This window comes from Pipra filicauda, unplaced genomic scaffold (genome assembly GCF_003945595.2).
Source record: "Pipra filicauda isolate LSUMZ 115617 unplaced genomic scaffold, ASM394559v2 scaffold147_size4022426_pilon, whole genome shotgun sequence".
Classification (NCBI taxonomy): Eukaryota; Metazoa; Chordata; class Aves; order Passeriformes; family Pipridae; genus Pipra; species Pipra filicauda.
Genome location: NW_024103962.1, coordinates 2271642 through 2295904, shown reverse-complemented (window position 1 = coordinate 2295904; position 24263 = coordinate 2271642). Strand labels below are relative to the sequence as shown.

At 38.7% G+C, this 24263-nt stretch overlaps 2 protein-coding genes across 4 annotated transcripts in view; one reads left to right on the top strand and one right to left on the bottom strand.

Annotated features, from left to right (window-relative positions):
* Positions 1-20800, bottom strand: part of GPATCH2 (G-patch domain containing 2) — a 123836-nt gene extending 103036 nt beyond the window's left edge. The window contains 4 exon segments of the mRNA XM_027739503.2: positions 5328-5389; positions 10631-11344; positions 20300-20415; positions 20417-20800. Of these exon segments, the coding sequence (XP_027595304.2) occupies positions 5328-5389; positions 10631-11344; positions 20300-20415; positions 20417-20785 (1261 nt within the window). The 5' untranslated portion in view covers positions 20786-20800.
* The window catches only part of SPATA17 (spermatogenesis associated 17), a 91525-nt gene continuing 87940 nt past the window's right edge, over positions 20679-24263 (top strand). For 2 of the 3 annotated variants that reach the window (XM_027739505.2, XM_027739504.2), the window contains exon 1: positions 20681-20851. In XM_027739505.2, the coding sequence (XP_027595306.1) occupies positions 20745-20851 (107 nt within the window). In that variant the 5' untranslated portion in view covers positions 20681-20744. Of the gene's footprint in view, positions 20852-24263 lie in introns of all 3 variants that reach the window. The other variant, XM_027739506.2, reaches the window with a different exon arrangement.

Sequence of the window (24263 nt, the reverse complement as noted above, 5' to 3'; positions counted from 1 at the left end):
TGTCCTTTCCTCTCAGAGATGTTGATTTAGCACAGGACTACAATAAGTTATTACATTTTTCCAAGGTACAGGGAGGGTAAAAAGACCTCCAGATCTCCAGAACTTAAGTCTATGCATTCTCCTAAACACATATATAAAGTACATCCAACTTGTTTGTTTATAATGCTAACGCTTAAAGGAATTACTTCAAAGTAATTTACATTCAATTATAACTGTACTGATCACAGAATCATAGTATCATAGAATGTTAAGGGGTTAGAAAATCAATTTAAGGCTCAGAAATGTCAACTTCAATCCTAAAATTTCAGGGCCAGTTTCTGGCTTAATTTATTTAGTTATTTTTAAGCTTTCCCCTCCACCCAATTATTGTTTCCCTAATTTTCACTCTACATTATTGAGTCTACATATTTATGTAATTACTACTCCATGTTAAATTACTTGCTGCCTTCTTTAAGAAGTTTAGAAAATGATTTATGTGGGCTTCTGATGGTTTCTCTATGGACACAGACACTATTTGCATTACCATCGGTTTCATGTTCAGAAAAGCTTCAGCTCAATCTTATTTTAGCTAAAGCAGTGCAGCATTATAACCAACCAACTTCCCACTGCACACAGTTTTATTCCTCTTTCCAGTTTTATTTCAAAACGTCCAGACTACCATTAAGAGCAGATGTTACATGTGTTTGCCTGTAACAATCACAACATACTTGGAGAGGCTACTGTGAAAAGAGTTTGGCATCAGTGTCCTACGAACACCACTTGATACTGTGCTGCTCCATTATAGCACAAACCCACACACAAGGAGCAGGAGCACGTGGCCTGTGAACACCCTAGGATTCCAGTCTCATTTCCACAGCCAGGGTACCTCTTTCTAGGCAAAAAAACCCCACTGCTAACAGCTGTATTAATCATTTGGAGACATCAAGAGATTCACTATAACACATATACAGAGAGTTTTAGGAAAGCAGAAGCTTAAGTTACCCGTTCACAGAGGCACAATGCATCTTGCTCTTCATGTTCTACAGAGCTATCTTGACAAAAGGTATATATATATATTATATAAATATTTAGGATTTCAGCTATTCAGGTCATATACAACAACTTCGCGTTATTTCCGGTACACTTGCAAAGCCTATAAACTTATTGGCCACAACAGTTCAAAACTGGTGTGATTACACTTTGCATTGCATACTCCATCTCTTTTATATATGGAGAACCACACCCTGTCACCTGCAGCTACTGACAAGCTCTACAAGGTCCAGATTTTTCCCACTAGAGTTCTCACAAGAATTCTTATACTGAACCAGTATGGGTCATCTTTATAAAGGACACAGTAATGAATATATGTTTAATCATAAAATAATGAAACACTATCTTTAACTGCTCAGCCACATCCACAGCGGAACTCTGACATTCCCTGACCTTCTCCAATTTTAACTGTTTAACACTTTATTAACATAATATTCCTTCCTACTTGCTTAGATTTTGAAGGACATTTCAAATGCTTCATGCTGTGATTTAACAGGTCTTAAGTCAACTTTGAATTTCCCCAAGTGTACTAATAAGTGTAGATGAATGAGGAATGCAGAGTGTTTTATTTGCTATACCCACACTATAAAATTCATTGAAGAACATATTTGCAATTTGACTTTTTTTCCCCCAAAATAGGGTATCATCCACTAGTGTCTGAATAACGATAAAGTTTTGTTAACATTGTGTTGAAAGCCTAATTTGTAAAGTGCCTTTGTAAAGCAGATCCGTAAAATGCCTCAAAACAGCAAGTGATCCTACCAGTTAGGCCTATCATAGAGTTGTATTTTATGTTGCAATGCAAGACTAGACCTTTTAGTTCAGAACTTTTCTTTCAAATTTTTTCTTCACCAGTTTTTAATAATTGCAAAACAGACAATTATGAAAATTCCTTTAGGAAAAAAGGAGAGAAGAGGACAAAAAAGGAAAGTCATAAGGACTTTTCATACATAAGCTTCAGCTGTTGTTCAGGTCCTTCAATTACTCTGCTGTCAGGCTCTCCCATCTCCATGGTATTTTGAATTTTTTCCTAACTATATTAAATCTTACCCCAAAACTGCTGAATTTGAAAACCTCTGAAAAAAGATACAACCCATAAAAAGTCACTTGAGGTTTGTTAATAGTTCAGCAGCTATCTTTTTCACTGACTGTACCTGCACTAAGCATTTTCCATGATCTTTAAGCTTCTGCTGACTAACTGTTCAGGGTATGCAGTGTTTCACAGAATAAAAACATTTGCCACATTGACCCTGAAAATATCGAGTACCAATTACTTCTGCCATAAGGTGATAGTGGGACAGGGCACAGCAAGAGAGCTGCTTTTGCCCTCTCACATGTAAGCACTTGGATAACTTGGAAAAGGAGGACAAACATGGCTAGGCTGAGATGAGGACTTGATGGGAATAAAACAAATGAAACAAAAAGCTGTGAGTACAGGAGCTTTTAAAAATGTTAGATAGCACACCACATATTAGAAGTCGAACAGAGAATTTTCAAGTCTCAGGATTTTCTTTTATCTTAGCAACTGATGACAATTAAAATGGATGTAGCACTGCCCCCAATTACAGCTACATCTGTTTTTTTTGAATCAAATTATAAAAGTTGAAATTCTTTCTCGAGTCTGTCCACAGAAGAGTACAGTTACTGTGGTGGAATTTATTTCCATATTATTTCTGAGAAAAATCAGAAAATATTAAAGGTTGCAAGGTCAGGCACTCCAGAGTTCAGAACGAAATACTCAACTATTTAATTGACTGGTCAAATGCTCCAAGAAACTGCTGCTTTAGTCACTTTCTTGCTTAGAATGTCTGTCCCACAGGAATAATATGCTTTGGAAATTAATTAGGGCTTTATAAGGAGTATTTGTCTGCAATAAATGAGATGTGGTTCTTGATTCAGAGACACAAAATGAACAAATGCTGCCCTGGAGAACAGGAACCTCTTGTCCTCTGCTACCCAAACTTCCAAGTTATGGCAGGCACATCATTTAAACCAAGTATTTCACCAGGTGACATTAATCAGTCTCTGGTTCTCCACTTGACTTAGCAGAAACCTGAAGTCAGAAGCGCAGAAAATTTGAACTACAAATGAGGTCAAGATGCTGATGTTCTGAACATATATCCTGGAAGAGGTAGACTGGGAACACAGGAATAAGAGTCTACCTTTAAAAACAGAAATCAGAATCAGCCAGTTCTTCTCTTAATACATTTTAATCCTGTCCTCTTCCAGCTTTGTTTATCTCACTTAGGCTTTTTCTTTGCTTTTATCAGATTTGCTTTCTCCTTCTTTCATTCTTGTCAATTTTGTATGTGTCTCAGTTCAGCTATATATAAATTTACAGAAATAAAATAACCTCACCTTACTTAATAATGGGAGTACAAATTACTAGCATTTACTATGAGGGGGGAATAAGCATTATTCGAAAATAAACAGTTTTGGTTTTGCAGTAGGATCTCTGATAGTACCTTCATGGAAAAGTCTCACAAAACCAAAGCTCTAATGCAGATCTAAAACTGTCTGAGCTCCAGTGTGAAGCTAATGGTCTTCTGATCATACAAAAAACAATAATTAGTTCAAAGTAGAGATTAAAAAAATAACGTTTTATCAGGGCAATATCCTTTTCAGGTTTAATTACTATTGTTATTTTTATTTATATTTCAGAATACTATTTCAGATCTAATGCTTTCTGCTTGAAAACTGCAATCAAACTGAATCAAGATTCAAAAACCATTCAGATAAAATATAAGAACTACAGTTTTACAATAAAGAGCCAACACTAAAAAAGGTAACATCAAACCAGTGAAAGAACACTGTTGGTCACTGATCCCTCCCATTTTATCTTCCCACAAAATATATAAGAAAACCACAAAGCAACTGAGATGTTTTCAACCATATTATTTTAAGATTCAAATAATTTAATTCTGGATTTAAGGACAAACCTATTGATACAAATGTATCAGAAGGGTACTTAAAAATGTATGCAATTAGGAAATATGATAGGTCATGTCACAAATATAGATGCCAAACATTTTAAAAATGGCAAGTCAAAAGAGAAATTCCAATAGGGAAGCAAAAGCACATCTTTTTGACTTGTCTCATACTTAAAGACTTAAAGAATTGAAATACTGAAGTTATGAGATGGATTTAAACTTTCAAAGAGAGCCCAAACTCTTAAAATTATGAGTTAGCACAATTGAAACCAGATACTCAGACTGGGAGGTACAGTTTGTGTAGCACAAGCTACGATTGAGCAAGGAAGGTAACAGCTCTGTTTTAAGTCATCTCCTTACTGTAATGTTAAAATATAAGATAAAAAAACCTCAAAAAACAGAAGAGACTGAATTAGACATTAGAGAAAGAAAACAAACAAACAAACAAAACCCCCCAAACATTCCTTTAACCTACATTTGTGGAATGGGCCAGGATTTGTCTTCTTGCACCCATTCAAGTAGCCTTTGGCAAACCGCATACAAAAATAACCTCCATCACCATTAACTTAAAATTTCCAACAGAAAAGCAAGTCTTAATAACTTGAGAGATTATTTTTGTCTCATTTTTGTATACTGTCAAAGACAGTGAGTTGCTAGTCCGTGAGCTGGGCACTAAGATGCATAATGCAGGTAAATGTGTTGTACCTAAAGATGGCAATAAAGGGTAAAGCTGATAAAAACACCCACCTTATACTTCCATCCTCAATTGTTTTATCATATAAAAATATGTGAGAACATTATGCATACTAAAGGAAAATTTCGAATCTTTACTGAATCTTAGATGAAAGAAAATTTTTTCAGATGGGAGATGTTACACAGCATCCGTCTTCTAGTCTAAATCTTAGACTGCTGAAAAAGTAGTTTGCTTGAAACTACTTTTCAAACAAACTACTGAATGAAAAAGAAGTATAAAATCCTGAAATTCTGCCATATCAATTTGGAGGAAAAGAAAGAAAAAAAGCCACCTCAGAAATAGTATGATAAGCAGTACTACAGAGTCCTGTCAGATTATTGGAGGAACTGAGGAATTAAAACTTAGTACAGATGGATTTTTAGGGAGATGCTTAAGTTTTAAGTAAGTATATCATATTACAGAGACTACTGCTCAAGACAGCTTTTGACTGAGTCAGGCATTCAGGTCACCCTCTGATAACACGAAGAAAAACAGAAAACAAGCTATACTTCAACTCATTAAAACAGTAATAGCAACTGAAATATAGTAATTAACCTATGAAATAACTTGTAACGCTTACAGAATTTCAACTGATGTGGTTTGAGGGGTGGAGAAGGGAAAGATTGTTTCAATACCTTGTCTTCCCTCATCATTGGTAAACAAACCAGCATCACTGCTGCTCAGACTGCTGGATTCACTGCAATAAGAGAGAGAAAGAAACAGATCAAAAGAACAATTGATCTTTCAGTCGTAAAATTTTAAGGAGACAAGGCTGTGCTCAGATTGAACTTAAGCCCAACAGAGATCGGAGAGAAAATAGGATGATTTTTTTTAATCAAACTGCAAATATCCTGGTTCCATTAACTACAAAGCGTATTATTTTTGGCACATAAAACCATGGGAATCTAATGGTACCCTGACAGTAAGCCAGATGTGACTGCAACGAGGTGCTGACACAATTGATGCATTTTATTATCTGCTTCCATCAAATGCTCACTGCTCCCTTCTTATGCTGTGCAATTCAGCTTGATCCTGGAACACCACTGCTCAATAAAATAGGAAAAGTCTCAATCAAAGGCAGACTAACCCTTCCTTCAGCACATGAAATATAAGAGTCTGAAAATGGAATTACCTTTCTGAACATCATTTGCAAATATTCTGGAAAAGACACTGCTTAAGGTTTCATGACATACTACTCTGACAAAATGAAAAAAGTTTATAACAAAGGTAGCCAATTAAATCAAAATAAAGGTCACCCTGAAGAAAATAAGTATGATCCATGATCATAATATTAATGAAACAAAGCAAGGTGTAGTCTACTTTTCCATGACTTCCAGCATGGCCTTAAAATTAGAATATGTGTTTACAACATCATGTATGCATATACATCTCTAAATTCAAAGACATGAATAGGTATTTAGTTCTTTGCTGTATACACATTGTTACAAACAATATTCCACGTCTCTAAAGAGTAAAACAGACTGGACTTTTAACAACACAGATCACAACTTGTTTCACATGAAAAGATTTTGATGTAAATCTTTTGGTTTTTTATCAGGAGAGTAGCTCTTTTAAAGAAATAATATTCTTACCAAAATTTAATCACATTTTACTCACATTGGGATCCAGAAGAATTTGAAAAAAACCCTCAAATACTTCTGTTCAGCACACAAATTCAAGTACATGCTATAAGTGGTATGGCTAACCTTGATGTTTCATACAAGCTACTCACAAGAACTTTAGGTCTGTTTACCTTTCTACACTTAACTCATATTACAATATGCACACAGTCCTACACTTGAAAGTCAACTGGTTCCAATTATTTTTAGCTACTTTCTAATGATAAATTATTTTTATTTTAAACAACTAGAACACTTCAGAAAATTATTGCCTTTTAAATTCTAATGTCTCAAAAAAATAACCCTCCTTTTTTTAAAGCTTGTAATATGAATTATATAAAATTAGTCTCATTCGTGTTTAATTATAAGCATATATTTGGTCCTTTCCTCTCTCTCTGGGAGGCATCCCAACAGGATTTGAAACACAATATGGTAGCAGGAGACACAAAGCAGTGATCATTTTTTTAAAACACATATATATTATATAAACACAGGTCTGTGTTTGAAGATTAAGTTGTCCTAATCTTGGCTGTACCTTAGGCTTACCCATATTGCATAAGCAATACTTATACTCTCTTTTAAACAAAATATAATCAGAACAGACTTAAGCACTTGCACAATTGCCCTATGCAGAAGAAAGATGACACACAGGCAATGAGAATGGAACCACCTTTCATGAGGGAGACCAAAACTTGAACTTTCTAATGTTGCGAATCCTTGTAACTCCCTTCAAGCAAGCGTCCCATCCTCACTTTAATTATAACATAGATGGCTTTACTATCCTTAGATTTCATTGGGCACAATTTTACATCACACATCTACAAGAAAAAACATTCCTTTTTCACAGATTTTTCTTGTCCACTTACTGTTTAATTGTACTTTTTAAAATGAAAGTTCATAAATCCTTTCAACCCTGATATTTCAGCCATTTTCCTACAAAAACTTCCAATTTTGAGAACAGTCTCCTTCCTTTTTTTAAATAAGATATTTTAATTGTGCAATAATTCTTACTGAAGGACTAATCAGTGCATGAAAATATAACCACTTGAAAATAAATTAAAAAAAAAGAATTAAAAAAAAAGTTTCAGAAAAAAACCTCCTCAAACTAACACTGTCATATCCATGGCAGCTACAGCATTCACCCTCCTCAGGCCACAGTCACATAGGGCAAGGATTACAGTCAAGATAATTGCTACATGGCAGTCATTTCACTAAATAAATTCAAAACCTCTGGAATTAATACATTAATATCTAAGTAACATGAAAGCTGTTATGATGGAATTTATTTTCAGTTTTAATATCATTTTGCACTTTACACTGCTAATTCCTTTGCTTTGTAATGAGAATTCTGCTCCCAGCATGACTTCCATGAAAAAAAAAAAAGCCACAGACTCCTTTTAGTCCTATAAAATAGCGTATGCAAGCAAAAACTTGGAAGGAACAGCTCTGCTATCCAAAAAGCTTTCACAGCTTTATTTCTACACTTGTGGAAACAAAGAGGAAATGACTGTCATTTGCGGTTACTATTACAAACAAGCTGTCTGGTACCTTGGTTTTATACGAGACGTGGGCTTTGTCCTGTTCCCAGGAACTGCCCAGCTGCTGTGCTCCCACTGACCCCAGGCTGGTGGGTGGCTGTCTCTGAGTTTCACTGCTGCCTCTTTTCCAAAAGGGGCAATTGAGATTTCTCCTCTCTTTAGTCGCTCTAAACACAAACAAGTGCCAAAGCTTGCAGGGATTAAATATCACCCGGAACACCACACACTGCTGAATTTGGCTGAAATTGGCCAAAAGCTAAGCAGCCAGGATATGTGAGGATGAGCAAAGGACAGGCTCTGATCACAAAAATCTAATTTTCAGTGCTTAAAACAAATATCACAGGAATTCATCTCTAGGATCATTTAGATGCTGACATTTTAAGAGTTTGAAGATTCCTACTACTGCTCCTGAATCCTGCACTTAAAACTTTGTTATTGCTGTGTTTGGCTTTTGAACACTCACACAGACATAAAAGACTGCAAAAGAAGTGTCACTTAGCATTTTTAATGTGCACTTCAAATACGTATGTTATGTTATTTTCAAGTAATGTCATGTGTACACGTGTATACACTGAAAATTTCTCACTAATTTTAGAACCAAGCAATTTAATTCCCATTAAAAATTATCGTCTTTGTTTTTTTAAAAAAAAAACAAAAAAACTTCTAAAAAAAAATTTACCTTTTTTAAAAAAAAATTATTGAACTATATTATTGCACACATTATTGAGAACAAAACTAGAGCAGTTTTGTGTACTTTTTATTCTTCCTCTTCCAGCAAGTGTTGCTGAAGTGCAAATCTTATCCAAGATCCTTTGTTAGCTCTCTGTATCTTGTGCAATCTCATGCTCCCTTTTAAAACCTCAGCTTTCACTTTCAGAACATAGTCTTCTTAAGAGAGTTTGCTGGTTCTTTCCAATTCTTCTGTCTAAATGATCTCAGACAATAAAGGCACTACTGCATTTAAGTAAAGTTAGATTAAAACAAGTTAAAATTATGCACATACAAAATATTCTGATACAGTATCACCTGAGAGGCTTAGATATGGTGGATTTCTAATCGCACTATGAAATGTAACTTTTTTAATTCATTAATTTCCAAATTTATTGGTACAGATGACCATTGGAAGAAATTCTGTCACACGACAGACCATCACTCAACCTCGTGCACAAGCAGAAAACAGTAGGAGGATGAGAATGGTTTTAAAGACCACTTACTGGGGCCATATACATGCATTTGAAGTATGATTTGAGAAACTGCATCATTCGGGGTAACAAAACATAAAGCATTTTGAAGAGGAAGATCAACTTTTAAAACAATAACATCTCTTTTGTGAAAAAAGATATTCAGTCTGACCTGAGAGTTGCTCAGTTTTTGGGATCCTTATTGATCACTCTCCTCTCCACCCAAAAATTAGCTACAGAATTTGTGAGCTGAATAACTGTTATCCTTGTAGCATAACAGAAGATCTATAAATAAAAAAGTGACAAGACTATGGACACATGATAAATTATGCAATGGTTCCTAGTTTGAAGAAAATTTTTAAACACCTGTCTTTAGGTACCAAACTTGGAGTAACAGAATGCCAGTATCATCAAAGAAGAGAGTTTGCTAAAGGCTTCCTGACAACACACACTCTTGCGTTGCATGGGTGAGTTCTGCTCCAGTAATTAAGATGCTGGGAACAATGTTTAATGCTTGGGATTAATTCAGCTTTTTCAGCTGCTTATTGTTCACAGGTGAGGGACAAAGCTAGTATGTAATAAAAAGACTTGGGACTTTTCTGTCAATAACTGGAGTTAGTCACTTATCAACACTGTTTTTATTACAGCAACCAATCTGTCTGCTCTGGTCAAAACCCCTCAATACTCTCTGCATCTCAATTCTACCTGTCCAGTAAGGAAAAGTCTTAACAGTTCAGAGATAAAATGCCTACCAAAAAGAACAGGAACACTAGTGCTGTCAAGCAATTGATTAAAATTATATCTTCTAATGTGTGTCTTTCTTGTTGACACTTCTGCATTCAGAACCAGGCACATGGAATAAACATAATCAAGCTTACCAGGCCCTGCAGTTAACATCCCTTGTGTATGGTGGAAAAATGACTTACACCTTACTGTGTTGTCAAAATAGTACTTTGGAAACAATTACCATTGTAGTATGACTGCTGTCTGGAATGGATGGATGAGGTGTACTGCCAAAGGGTCATCGTTCCTCCATTTTTCTAATGGTAAGCTCAGGTGTTTCTGAACTGTAAATTGGTTTTTGCATTTCGTAAATGATGTATATCCTTGGTAACCTGCAGACTTTTTATGCCCATACCACATAAGAACATACTGTCTAAATGGTGACTCTAAACACTGACAACCTTTCTGACAAATAGAGATAACAATCAGAGCACCAATGTCTAGAAATTGGAAAATCACTTAATTCTTGTCTGAGAACTGTAGAACAGTTGAAATATCCAGAAAAGAACATATTAATCATATGTATACTTTGTCATTCTTAATCTTGAAGCAATTAGAATGTATTATTTCAAGAAACTGTTTTCTTGGTTATTTCTCTGCCCCATGACTATTTTATGCTGAATTCCTTAACCTAAGCAACTCATATATATTAAAAATAGTACGTAAAAAATTAAGAGTAATTTATTAAAACAGATACTATTGATGCTAGAATTTTAACTCTGGAACTAAGAAAAAATCCAAAGACTCCCAATACAAGCAACTGTAATAAAAGCAAACATTATCCAAAGTTTCTTTAAAAAGAAAGAGAAAGAATAACCTGTCACTCATGTTCTCATCTGAGCCTTTTTGCTCCTCATATTCCATTTTGTCCTTATTTGCTTGGTTCACTTCTTCATTTTCTATAACAACTCCTTCATCCAAGATTTCTGGTCCTTGACGAGCTGCAGATACTTTTCTTTTTTTCACTTTGCTCTTAGAAAACTCTTGGTGCTGGTATGATTTATTGTTATTGTCCATTTCTTGATCTCTGCTGTTATCCTGCTGCTGAGTTATTGTCAGTGCATTAGAGACTTCTGATGGCAGATCTATCGCCATCCGTTTTACCTTTCTTCTCCTGCGCAAAGTTCTGTTTCCCAAACTGTCAACAGCCAAATCTGGTTCATGCCACAGAGGTCTTTTGCCTCTAATGTTATTTAAGTTTGAGGAAGGCCTACGTTTAGCAACCAACAACTGGTCATCAGAGTCACTGTGGTCTTTCTTATTAGCATGATTCTCCCTGTAGTCTTTGTTTGATTCCTCTAAACTGGAATCGGAACCTTCACTTAAGCAGTGACCAGTCTCCCAGGGATGATGGGTGGTAAATGAACGTCTTTTCCGTCCCCTCCTTTTCCTTGCCTGTCGCTTTAGAAGACAAGACACACTTCTAGAATGATCTCCAGTATCAGCAAAACCTCCTCTGGCTTGCTCTGAACTTTCTTCCAGTGCTGAGACCAGATCATGAACCAGCTCCTCCATAGTCCTACTGAAATGCCTATACATTTCAGGGAAAAGAAAATACACAAGAAAACAACTAATTAATCTGAAGTGTTAAGCATAAACTATAACAATTTTATTTGGCAAAATCATGTGGGTCACTTTAGGTAAGGTAGTAAATGTCCATCTTATTAAGATTATTCCATTTCTTCCAAGAGACAAAAACTCACCAACCAGTCCTCTGCAATTTGCAACACATCAGCATACAGTCCTTTTAAAAGGTATCTTCTCAAACTTGGAAAGAAGAGGCAGGCAAGGTGTTTCCCCACTTGTTTCTGACCTCACTATTATTGTTTGGTTTTAATTCACCTCATCACACTTTCATGATTTTCAGCGATTCCATGCGGCAAGAGCATCAACAAAGACCATTCGCTCTAACTGCAGGTAAGGAGCACATTTTAAATTCATGAATGGGAAATGGAATATATTATACTCTCTCTTGATAGTACATTAAGGAGTTCTGTTTAAGAGTTGTCATTATTATAAAATATTTTTAAGGATAATTATCTCCTCATGCTGCCTAAATGCCAAAATGTAGTTAAGACAGCAACTCTGACAATATGACTTTGTTCTTAATTCTGTCTTTCCAAATGGCTGATTTTTGTTTGATTTTAAAAAAATACTGATTCAGTGAAGTTACATTAAATTGAGAGAATACCAGCTACAAATAATTCTAGAGTATTAAATGCAAAGTTCCTACCACATGTAGGCACTTACATCCATAGAATCACGTGCTTGCATGAGGAAAAAAATCCCTAAACTCACACATTGTCTGATTAAGGCCTTATCCCTTTTGAATATTTTGCTCCTTCCACCTCAAATTTCACTAGGATTTAGCATGTCTTTAACTCAGTATACTTCAGTAAGTTCACCCATGCATTACATGAACATAATTATGAAAAAAAAAATTAAATTATTGCTGCTGAACTCTAATCCTTCTCTGAAGGCTGTGAACCTTCTCTATAAACACAGGACCAGACTCTCACATTGAAACATCACAAGACCCCTTTTGCTGAGGTAAAGCAGCGAACATTGTTGATGCTCTCTACAACATTACACTGATACATATGGAAGATACTCAGAAAATTATGTAGAGGACATTTAAAAGCAAGACTTTTCACTTATTTTAGAGTATAAAGTGATGGTGGAATTAAAGTTTTCTACCCATACCCAGTGGTGCTGTAGATTTGGAGAAAACCTTGACACACGGCTTCCCCCTGTCACTTACCACAAACTTCAGTGTTAAAGGTACTTAATGGTGAAGGCTGAATGGACAGTCACGACCACACGGTACAAAAATTTTAAATATTAATGGAAAAACCAAAGAACACGTTTACAAAGAAATCCAAGCTGCTCATGAAATATCTTACCTAAAGAAATTATATATTCTCCTTTTAAACGATTTTCAGAAAGACTTATTTTTAAACATTTCAATTGCAAGATCAATAAAAGCACAGAAAGTGGTAGAAACACAAGCTTATTTTGAATTCTTGAAACTACTGTGTCACTTATTTCCCTCTTTTTCTGTCCTTCTGTAATCTCTAGTCATATTACTCCCTCCTTATTTTATGTTTTCTTTGGCTCTCAGTACAGCAGAGTTATCATATTGTCTTGTAAGTGGTGAGACAGCTCTGGAAGAATGCTACGCTTCTCCTTAATCTATTTGGTTCACAAGAATGAAAACATCCATAATCACACAAAATTACTTCTCAGAAGCAAAAGAAGCAACATAGGAGGAAAAGCATTCCAAATGAAGCAACAATTTTCTGAAAATTCAGAAAGAGAAAAGTGGAAAAGTGGAAGCCAATTAATCTAGAAAGTACTTCTAAATGTGGCAGCACAATGATGTAAAACTAATTCTTTCTTTGATTTTTCAAAGATTCAATTACTGCAGAGGGTTTGGGGGGGTGAGGGAGGTGTTTAGGTTTTGCTTAGGTTTTCTTGCTTGTGTGGTAGGAATACACACAGGATGCCTGAACATATCAGTCCTTGTTCCTCAGTAGCTATAACTGCAAAATGGGGAGGGCACTGGCCCCTTTAGCCTTACTATTAAGCCCACAGGAAGAGATATATCCTCACAGGGGCTCATATCAGAAATGAGATACCATTAAGATTTAAGGGTCTTCCTAAGACTTTTGTACTAATATAACAGGAGCTGTAACACTCAAACAGGCAAACTCCAGCACATTTGGGTTAATTTGAGACACCAATTCCCCCAGCTGCCTGCCCAGCCCTTCTGGCACAGACTTCTGCATTCACAGCTAACTGATAGAACTGGAGGTGCACCAAAAACTGAACCAGTAGGCTTAAACCTGCATTTAGCTCCCAAAACGAACAGGTTTCTGCTAACCTGCCAGAATATGAACTAGACTGTATGTTTCTTGCAGCCCATTCTGCCAGTGCCCCTGCAGCACAAAGCAAAAGGGAAAGACAGGGACGCTAATGTCTTACACCATAGTTTATGATTAATTCCTTCAATTCAGCATCCCTAATCTGTATGGATAACTGTATCACTAAAATCAATGTAGCTCCGAGTGTGGACATACCAATTTACTCCAGATAAGTAAGGTGGTAAAGTTGTCTTAGTTCCAAAAATACTTCAAGATCAAACACAATATACCAGCTCTGATTTTTATACCTGAATTCTTGCCTTGAATTCTTGCCAAAATACTGTCAATACAGATTGTGCCAGATCAAAAGATGAAAGTCAAGAAGAGTGAACACCCTTAAGTGTTTTTGAAGTAAAGGGTTAACAAGATTCTTAAAAGGCCCTGAGCGGTAAAAGGACTTAATTTCCAGCAGACTATGACTTTGAATATTATGCACTCCTGCAATTAATCTTTTCTACTGAATATCAAGTCTCTTCATTGCAACTCCTGAATTAAGATTTGTACAGGGCAGTGATCTTATTTACCCTAAAAATTGCAGTCATAGTTCAATGTATAATATAACTATCATGGCTGCATTATGTCTTAGGCAGATTGGACAAATCAATATTGTAATTATTTCAACATGTTTCCTTAGAATGATTATGAGAATTACTTGATCAATTTGGGACAGTGCAAGCTCCTTTGCAACAGATTGAGAATACAATCACAAATCACTTCAGCTTTTTATTCACATTGCATTTTCAACATGCCAGTGGTCCATATTAAAATTCCTTCTCCTGAAAACTCAAAACATCTCTTTTGCTTCATTTTATTGTTGCTCTCATTTCTCCTGCTATAATTGAAGAATTAAAAAAAGGCAGCAGCAACCAAATAGAACAGTTAATCTCAAACCTATCTTCAAAATTCAGGAGCATATTTTTATTATAGCATTATTTATCAGACAAACTCAGTTTTGAAACTTTCTCCATAGTTCACAACCAGCTGTCAAGCTTGTATTCCGAACCTATGAAGCAATTTTAATCATCACTGCAGATGGTACTGTAACAAAAATTTTTGCATTTGAAACAAGTTGAAAAATAACTATAAGAAGTATTAAAGACATTACCAGTGAGTATCAACAATATTCAGTAAGATAAGAAATTTCAAAGGTTGTAACAATGAATGTAGAACAACATAGTGAGGTACATAAAATATTAAGATGAGCCACAGTTTAGTATGACTCACATAAGGCTATAAAAATGCACTTACAGCAACAGCCCACAGCTAGCAATAAACTGTAATGTCCTCACTAGAAGATTCTACTTTACTACAAGAAAATCTAGTTTGCCTACACTGACCTTTACATTTATCTGAAGCAATTTTAATGTAGTTCACCAAAGGCTGACTCTTTTCCTCTCAGACCCTTACCAAAACCGACCATATAAGTACTGTTTGCAGGAAACAGTGTAACTCCTTTCACCTGCTCCAAAACAGACCACACGGCTTCTGTTCAGTATTAATATTCAAATTGAAAATCCTAAGGGAAATAATGGGCACTTACTTTTTCAGTGAAAATTAAGTATCATTTGTCTTCACCTCCCACCTAAAGCATGTAACAATGTAGAGCTTTGGCTGCCTGCAAAACATTTAACAAACACACACTGATGGGAAAGTTAATTTAGTTGCACAGCTCTTAAGGAGAGGCATTATCTCTTACCAAACCAACAGCTGCATTTATATTTACTTTCTAGTTCTGTACCTTTTCCTGTTAAATAGGTAAGGGGTTTCTTGCAGCTAAATTTATGCTGCATCTGTGCCTCATCAATTCTGGAAAAAACCATGAGTTTTGCTGTCTTCACAACCCAGCTTGATCACAAGCTAAAAGCACAAGAAAAATCAAAGAGTTCCTTGAACATTGGGATTATAAAACTCAAATTCTTATAATCTTTTCCCATATGGATTCTCTGATGTCTTGTAACACAGGTGTACTCACAATGTACCTTTATCTTCAGACAGCTACTAATTTGAATCCCATTTCTCTACCTCAGAAGCTATTTTCACAAAGCCTTAGAAACATTAGTTTTGAGATCCCTGCTTTATTAATGAGTGTGACAGAAATTTGGATTGAACAGGTGCAAGTATTTGGGAGGTAGCAGAAAACGATAAATCTCACTGCCTTGCCTGAAGAATTTATGGATTCAAAAAAGAGAACTATCATGTTCTTGGGACACATGAAGGGGGAAGCAAAATGAAGCAACACAACTGAATTAAAAAGCAAGAGACTATGGTAGATTAGGAAATAACTGATAAACCTATATTCCGTAGAAGGCTCTTCTCTCAGGTAACAAATATCAGGACAAGAGGAAATGGCCTCAAGTTGCACCAGGGGAGGTTTAGATTAGATACTAAGGAAAAATTTCTTCACTGAAAGGATGATCAGGCATTGGAACAGGCTGCCCAGGGAAGTGGTGGAACCGCCATACCTGAAAGTCTTCCAAAAAATGTGTGGATGTGGCACTTGGTATCATGGTTTAGTGGCGAACACGGCAGTGCTGGGTTAACAGTGGGACTTTATCTCAGAGGTCTTTTCCAAATTTAATGATTCTATGACCAGAAACTGAAGTGGTACCTAGACTATTTAAACTCACCTGTCATTAAAGAGCCATCTCTACGAGGAGGACAAAGCATCTGGTTCCACATTCACACCTATTCATGTCCTTAGGCTCTGTCTGCTGGACAATCACGTATGAAAAGCTACACTACGACCAAAACGTACTGTGCCCTTTCCACCCTGTATCGACCATTGCTACGGGGCACAGCAGCCAGTTACCAAGACTCTCTGCACTCTCCCGCTTCTGAGGATCCGCCTTCCCCTAAAGTCTAAGAGCCAATGCACCGGCAACACATTCAAAGTAAATCTGACAGGCAGATCAAAGAAACTTAATACAAATGTAATTTTCATACTATAAAATTTAAAAATGTGACAGTAGCAGAACAGACACTTATAGAAATTAAACGGTTTTGAATTTTATATAAGATAACGTAAAAGCTGAGGACTCTCAAGACAAACCAGGATCATATACTGGAGCACATCTATTTCTCAAAAGGGAAAACCAAACCCAAAATCCCAGGCTACTTTTCACCTTCGAGGTATGCCAACACTTCTTTGTTGCAGTCCATTATGTGTGTATATAAATCAGCTCCAGAAAATAACAAAGCACAGGAAGATTTTGAAAAAATTAAGATTTATGAAAGTCATTGTTCCTCAATTAAGACATAGTTACTACACTTGCTGGAAGTGTCTATGAACTTTTTCTATATCATATATACAGCTTCCAGCAACTGCATACAATTACTACCAACATTTTATTCTCCAGTCACACACTACAAATGAATTCTTGGTACCAACCCTGTATTTGAGAAACTGCTTTAGACAATTGGAGTTTCCTTACATTTGTGCATCAGTACAGGTTGGGGGCCGACCTGCTGGAAAACTGCTCCACAGAGTAGGATATTGGGGTCCTGGCAGATAACAAGCTGTCCATGAGCCAGCAGTGTGTCCTTGTGGACAAGGAGGCCAATGGTATCCTGGGGTGCATTAGGAAGAGCATTGCCAGCAGGTCGAGGGAAATGATCCCACCCCCCTACTCAGCCCTGGTGAGGCCACATCTGAGTGCTGTGTCCAGTTCTGGGCTCCTCAGGCAAGAGAGACAGAGATCCTGGAGAGGGTCCAGAGGAGGGCTACACAGATAATCAAGGGACTGGAACATACCTTATGAGGAAAGGCTGATGGAGTTGGGCCTGTTCAGCCTAGAGAAGAGATGACTGAGAGGGAATCTCATCAATGTCTATAAGTATCTGAAGGAAGGGTGTCAAGAGGATGGAGCCAGGCTCTGCTCAGTGGTGCCAAGCAACAGGACAAGAGGTAAGGGGCAGAAACCGATGCACAGGAAGTTCCACCTGAATATGAGGAAGAACTTCTTTACTGTGGGAGTGACAGCACACTGGAACAGATTACCCAGAGACATTGTGGAGTCTCCCTCACTGGGATACTCCAGAACTGTCCGGACGCAATCCTGTGCCGTGTGCTCTAGGATGACCCTACTTGAGTAGGGAGGTTGGACCGGATGACCCACTGTAGTCCCTTACAACCTGACCCATTCTGTGATTATGTGATTCTATCCTATACAATAAAAAGTATTTGAGTAATGATGGTATTTTATAACTGAGTATGCTGCTGATCCTCCTAAAAATTAGGGCCAGGCTAACTTGCAATAAGTATATCTGACTTTTCTACAACTGCTGCTTATCTAAGAAGGCACAACAATAAATACTATCAGTCTACTTATATTTAACAGTGAAAAAGTGTTTAGTACAGAGCAATGGCATACAGTCAGAAAGATGCTGACATGAACTACATTTAACAAGGCTCTAACACAAACGAATTGGTCAGCCAGAAATGAGATTTGGAGCAATTTATCATAAGAGGGAGCAATTCTTACAATCCCATTGCTGTCATTTACTGATATGCTTGCCCTTTTCAGAAGTATGAGTTCACTAATTAATTGTCAAGGTGCAGAATTACATGAACTGTCACATGGTGGTAATACACTATAGCACCATAGTCATTATCAGAGTGCCCAATAAGTATCCGAAATACAAACTATTCCTAAAGTGCTACATGTGTTCACAATTTAAATGAAAAACATTCAGCTTCGGAGCAGCTTTACCATCCAAAGTGAACAGTTTTACTTTGTGGTTGTTCTGAATCTACTCAGCTCTTTAGGGTCTCAGTGCTGTTAAAAAAGCACAAGTTCTTAATTTTCCACATCAAGTATTAGACACTGAAAAAAGTATTTTCCTGCATCCCAATCAAATGGACTTCCTTTAATAGACAACTTCTGAAACAACTTATATATAAGAATAGGAGAGCAGCTCTGAGGAGCAGTCAGATTTTCAACAGACCTTCCTTTAAGAACTGTTAAACTAAGAGTGCTATAGATAACATTTCAATATTTTTCTCTGTATTGAATTCCTCTGGGCAGAGTATTTGCACAAGCAAAATCATTACTGTCTGATGACAGTTACAGAAGACTATGCCCACACCTCATGTTGCTGAAGACCATTACTTTATGTGGACACAAACCAGTAAAATTTAAAGATGAATGACCGGTATATTTAATGAAAAATTTCTCAGAGTACAGACACATGTTCGGAATGTCGTAGGCAATGTTTCTATCATATGCAGCATTTCTACTCAAGTAAAAATACTTGTGCCACTGGAGTATACCTCATTCTCTGAAACATTCTGAATTACACCAACAGAAGTTATATTTACATCAGGCAAATTTGGATGCCTAGCAATACTGACAAGCTTCTTCTACCCAATACATTTATCAGAGCAAGTAAAATCCCTCTTTGAAAGTTTTCTCATTTAGAAAATTGTAAAGAAGTCATGACAATACCCACAGGAAAAAAAACAGATGGTATCGGCAAAAGTGGAGGACAAATGGAGTTTTCTATGTAAGAAAACACAGTGCAAAGCCTTTCCTTTCCTCTTCTTCCTCATCCCCAGGAAAGAAACGAAAAAAAAAAAGATGAAAGAAAAACTATTTTAGATCTGAGAAATCTACCAGAAGCTATCTGTATATGTAATATAGCCTCTAAAAAAGCCTCGAGGCCTCAAATTATTAAGAAAAAAACACAACGAAATCCCACCACAATCCTCCTTGCTGACATTAATAAAAGTTAAACAAATGACAAGCTATACACACCAGTTGTTACTTAACATATCACAAGATATGTAACATTTCAGGAAGAAAATGAAAGGCTTCCCAGCTAGTTGTTTGGGACATCCTGTGTCTATCAAGTCTCTCTACCAGTCTTTACACCTCCATGGCCTATTAACAAAAGTGACTTTTTCTATTCTGTTACTTGGCTTCCCCTATTCACAGTGCTACGATAAAAACAATATGGCCTTTGCGGTCACTATGCTGGCACATGGAATTACACAAAACAGTAAATCTGTGAACTTTATTGCAGGAGAACCACGCACGCTTTCTCTGCTCGATGGTTACAGCAGCACTTGTTGATTCTTGGTTTGCAATAAAAAACCTCCAGAGCAGCAAACCCAAGTTCCTGGATGCTCAGCTGCACACACTGCAAGGGCTTTAGGCCTTAGAGAGCCTATCACTGTCAGAAAAACCCAAACACGCAGGGAAACCTAACTGAGTTCGGGACAAAAGTTTTGATTCATCGTTTGCCTGCTGTCCCTTTTCAGCAAGTCGTTGAAATTCCTTCCTCCGCCTATTGCTCGCTCATAAACGCGTCGCGCCGCCGGGACGCGCCAGTGTCAGACCTCCGGCCGCGCATCCCCAGGGCCTGGCCGGGCACCATCACCACCATCACCTCCGCCCTGTGCCAGCCGCAGCCCCGGGGAAGCCCGGCCTGGGCACCACCCGCCCCCACGTTTCCAAGCCCCACCCGCGGCGCGGAGATGCTGTTCCCGACCCGCTCCCGCCTCCAGCGGTCCCGCGGGCGGGCAGGGGGCGGCGGACACGTGTCCCCCCCGGGCCCGGGCTTACCAGCTCTTCCTCGCCGCCTGAGCTCGGGTCGGGGTAGGTTCAGCCACCCGGAACATGAACCCGGCGCCTCGCCCGGCCGCTCCCCGGGGAGGCTGGCGCCGCTTCGCAGAGACTGTGCCGAGGGGAGGCGGGCGGGGGCCGGGGCCGGGCGGGCTCGGGCCGGGCAGGCGGGCGCGGGCGGCCGGCGCTGCTCCTCAGTCCCCCATGATGCGGGCCCGGAAGCGGCCGCGGCACCGGAGGAAGCCGGGCGCGACCACCTCGCCTCTTCCCAGCCCTCTCCCGGCTGCTACCCAGGGGCTCCGTGTCCCCTCCAGCACCCTCGTCTTGACCCCGGTGCAGCCCCGCGCAGTCCCCGCTGCCCCCGGAGCGGTGCCGGTCCCTGCCTGCGAGGCCGCCGGGGCAGCGCCACCCCCGCGGCCCAGCGCAGTGGGACGGTCCCGTTGCCATGGCGGCGGCGTCGGGAGGGCGGGAGGAAGGAGGGAGCATGGCCGCCCTGGCCCGGCTGCAGGAGAGGCTATCGGAGCTGCGAGAGGAGTATTTCCTTGCGAACAGGTACCCGGGCCGTGCCGGTGGTGGGGCGGGTCACACCTCCTCATGCTGGGCTGGGGCGGGCGGGCGACCCCCGGCTCTCCCTCGGCAACGAGATGGCAGCAGTCCCCCTGGAAATTGTCCAGTTCTGGGCTCCTCAGTACAAGAGAGACATGGAGCTCCTGGAGTGGGTCCAGCGGAGGGCTACGAAGATGATCAAGGGACTGGAACATCTCTTACGAGGAAAGGCTGAAGGAGCTGGGCCTGTTCAGCCACGAGGAGACGGGTGAGAGGGAATCTCATCAATGTCTATAAGTATGTGAAGGGAGACTGTCGAGAATGGATCCAGGCTCTTCTTGGTGGTGCCAAGCAATAGGACAAGAAGCAACGAGCAGAAACCGATGCACAGGAAGTTCCACCTGAATATGAGGAAGAACTTCTTTACTGTGGAAGTGACAGCACACTGGAACAGGTTGACCAGAGAAGTTGCAGAGTCTCCCTGAATGGAGATATTCAAGAACCCTCTGGTCGCAATCCTGTGCCATGTACTCTAGGACGAGCTTGGTTCAGCAGAGAGATTGGACCAGATGACCCACTGTGGTCCCTTTCCAACCTTAACCATTCTGTGATTCTGTTTCACTTTAAAATCCCTCCCGAGAGCACCAGCTCACCTCCTTGGTCCCAAATATTGCCAGTGCGATGTGAGGAGACCTGATGGCAGCAGCACAGCGTCTTTAAGGGGTCCGTTTATACAATAAAAATACTTAATGTACCTCTCTTCCTCTGCCCACCCCCCCAACCCCTCGCTAATTTTGAGGGAAAAGGAGCCTCTGGAAACTCCTAAAAGGTGTTGAACCTCGCGATTTCAGCCCTCTCCACAGGAGCCGACCCCTTTTCCACAGTCGCGCCCCAGGAGCCTGCTCCTCTCTCCTGCACCAGCATCGTTGCTATTCCTCGAGGATCCCTCATAGCGACGCCAGGATGCGGAACGCCAGGATGCTTGAGCCCCCTGCACTGGTGGCTTAGGTCTGTGACTGTACCCGAACGCTTGTCCTCTTGCAAGGCACTACTTTTTCTATTTTTTAAATTTTTTTAAATTTTTTTTTAAGTTGATTGAAAGAAAATCACCCCAACTTCTGAGCGAGTTGATGATTATTATCCACACTGTTTAAAACTGAGCTTAGTTTCTAAATTAGGTTGTGCAATTTGAGTTTCTAAGTACCTGGGACGTGCTTTGTCTTTTTTTTTTACCAAGTTAAGGAGGTGTTTATTCTACTTAAAGATCTAACATATCCCACATAGTGAGCAACAGGCTGGCAGATCAGATCACCTGTTACCCTTCTCACCAAGTGGGACAGTTTGCACTGCTGAGTTTTCTGGCTGCTAACATGGTGATGGCCAGCTTTTCCCAGATCAGATTTTAGAAAATAAAATACTTTAAGACCAACTTTAATATTACATAGAGTTGTCCTGTAAACCCTTTTATTCAACTGCACTGTTGCTGTTGCTGTATGTGCAATGCAAATACACACACACACAAAAAAAAGCGTTTAGCATAGTTGTAGTTTAATTTTTCCTCACTAATTAATGAATAATTTATTTTTGAATCTAATTACAACATCATTAGCATGAATAACAAAGCTCCTGAACATTCCTAAAAGTTATACAGACATCAAGTCCTGCCTGTATGTAAAGTGTTGTGTTTTCCTGTTCTTTCCCTGAACTTTTGTTCATACTCCTGTGGCTGTACACACAGCAGTTCACTAAACAAACATCAGTTACAGGAAACTATGCTTGTATTTCACATATTTCAGGTTAGAAAGAGCAGTCTGAGCCAGACTTGGGAATCCATTGGAGGGCAGCATGCTTGACGTTTGGGGATTTGTTTTTTGGCAGAGCTTTCCAAACATGAATTGTTTCCCTTTTAGGAATAGACTATGATTCATCAGCTTCTGAAAATTCAGATTTGCAGCTGAGTATTTAAATGAGAAGTTTCAAACAGTCCAGCTCAGCAACTAATCTTAATAGTATTTTTCTGATCTTCATAACATTCCTGTCATGCTTTATGCAGAACTCTGTTTATGTGAGAGGTATGAGGTGTCTTAAGCTGGCTTTTTAGGGAAAACACCTTTCTGGGGAAGGACTTGCCCAATGATGTCATAATGCAAAAATACCATAAACCTGCACTTTGAGAAATATCCTGTCAGCATAAGCATTAGACTATTCGGAATCCATTAGTGCACTGTCTTAAGTGTTACGCAATTTTATCACTCTACTCGTTCAAGAATCTACTTTTGTTTACTGTAGCATCTGTGTCAGGTGCTGACCTTGAATATGCTTTTTTTACTTTCAGTAAAGTCTTTGAGAAATACCTGTGACTCTAAAAGCTTAATTCAAACAGTGTGACAACTATGCAACCTGATCAAAAGGGCAAATACCTACCTGAGAAACTTTCACCTCAAACCACTTCTGCTTGCAAGGGCAGTTGAAAGGGTTTGTGGAACTATCTTGTTGTTGGTCTGCTTCAATAAACTTTACAAGGACTTGTAAACTGCCTTGGCCAGGCAAGACAGAATGCCAGCTAAAAAAATCTAACAGGGAGTAAGAGAGGAGAAGGCTTCTGCTCTTCCAGAAGCAGACTGTTGTCATTGCCAAGTGGGTAGGAATGGTTTTGGAGCTGTCACCTCTGACATGGCCGGTCCCACATCTCCTTAATTTCCAGACTGTAATTGTGGATGCCTATCCAGGCCCAAAGTGCTCAATCAAAATCCTTTTAATCAAAATCATTTACCTCTAAGTAAAAGTATTCTGAAGGTGTCTGCTTCCTATGAAGACTCAGAATCTACACAAGAAGGGAATAAGTAAGCTCTCTAGCCAGCTTTGAAAACTTTTTATTCTGTGATCTTAGATTAAAAAAGTATGTTTCCCACAGTTTTCAGATATTGAGAAGGTCTGGTGATTGTCAGATGACAATGAAAATTTGTGCCTGTTTTACATGATTTGAGAGCACATGCTGCAGCAGATGATATAAAATGAGTGGAGCTAATGTTTCTTGATCTCTGATAGTAAATCTGCATTTCATTTCACAAGAAATATGGTGAGGATAATCCTAATTTATCAGATAAAAAATGGTCTTGTTGGTGTTTACTGATGCAATTAATATTGACACAAAACTTTGTTAAACGAGCTCACTAATATCAGCTAATTAAGGAAACTAACTAATAGTAACCTAATTGTTATTTTGTGTCAGGTGTAACAAATTAAAGTATTTGGTAAATATGTTCCTAATAAAAATGGGATTAAAAAAAAAATCCATGAAAATTAAAATATAATTTTCAGTTCAAAGACTTGACAGTTACTGATACTTTGAAACAAATAAAAAATAAATAAAAGCCAGAGATGATCTCATAGCTGAGTTTTACCTCTCAGCATTGAA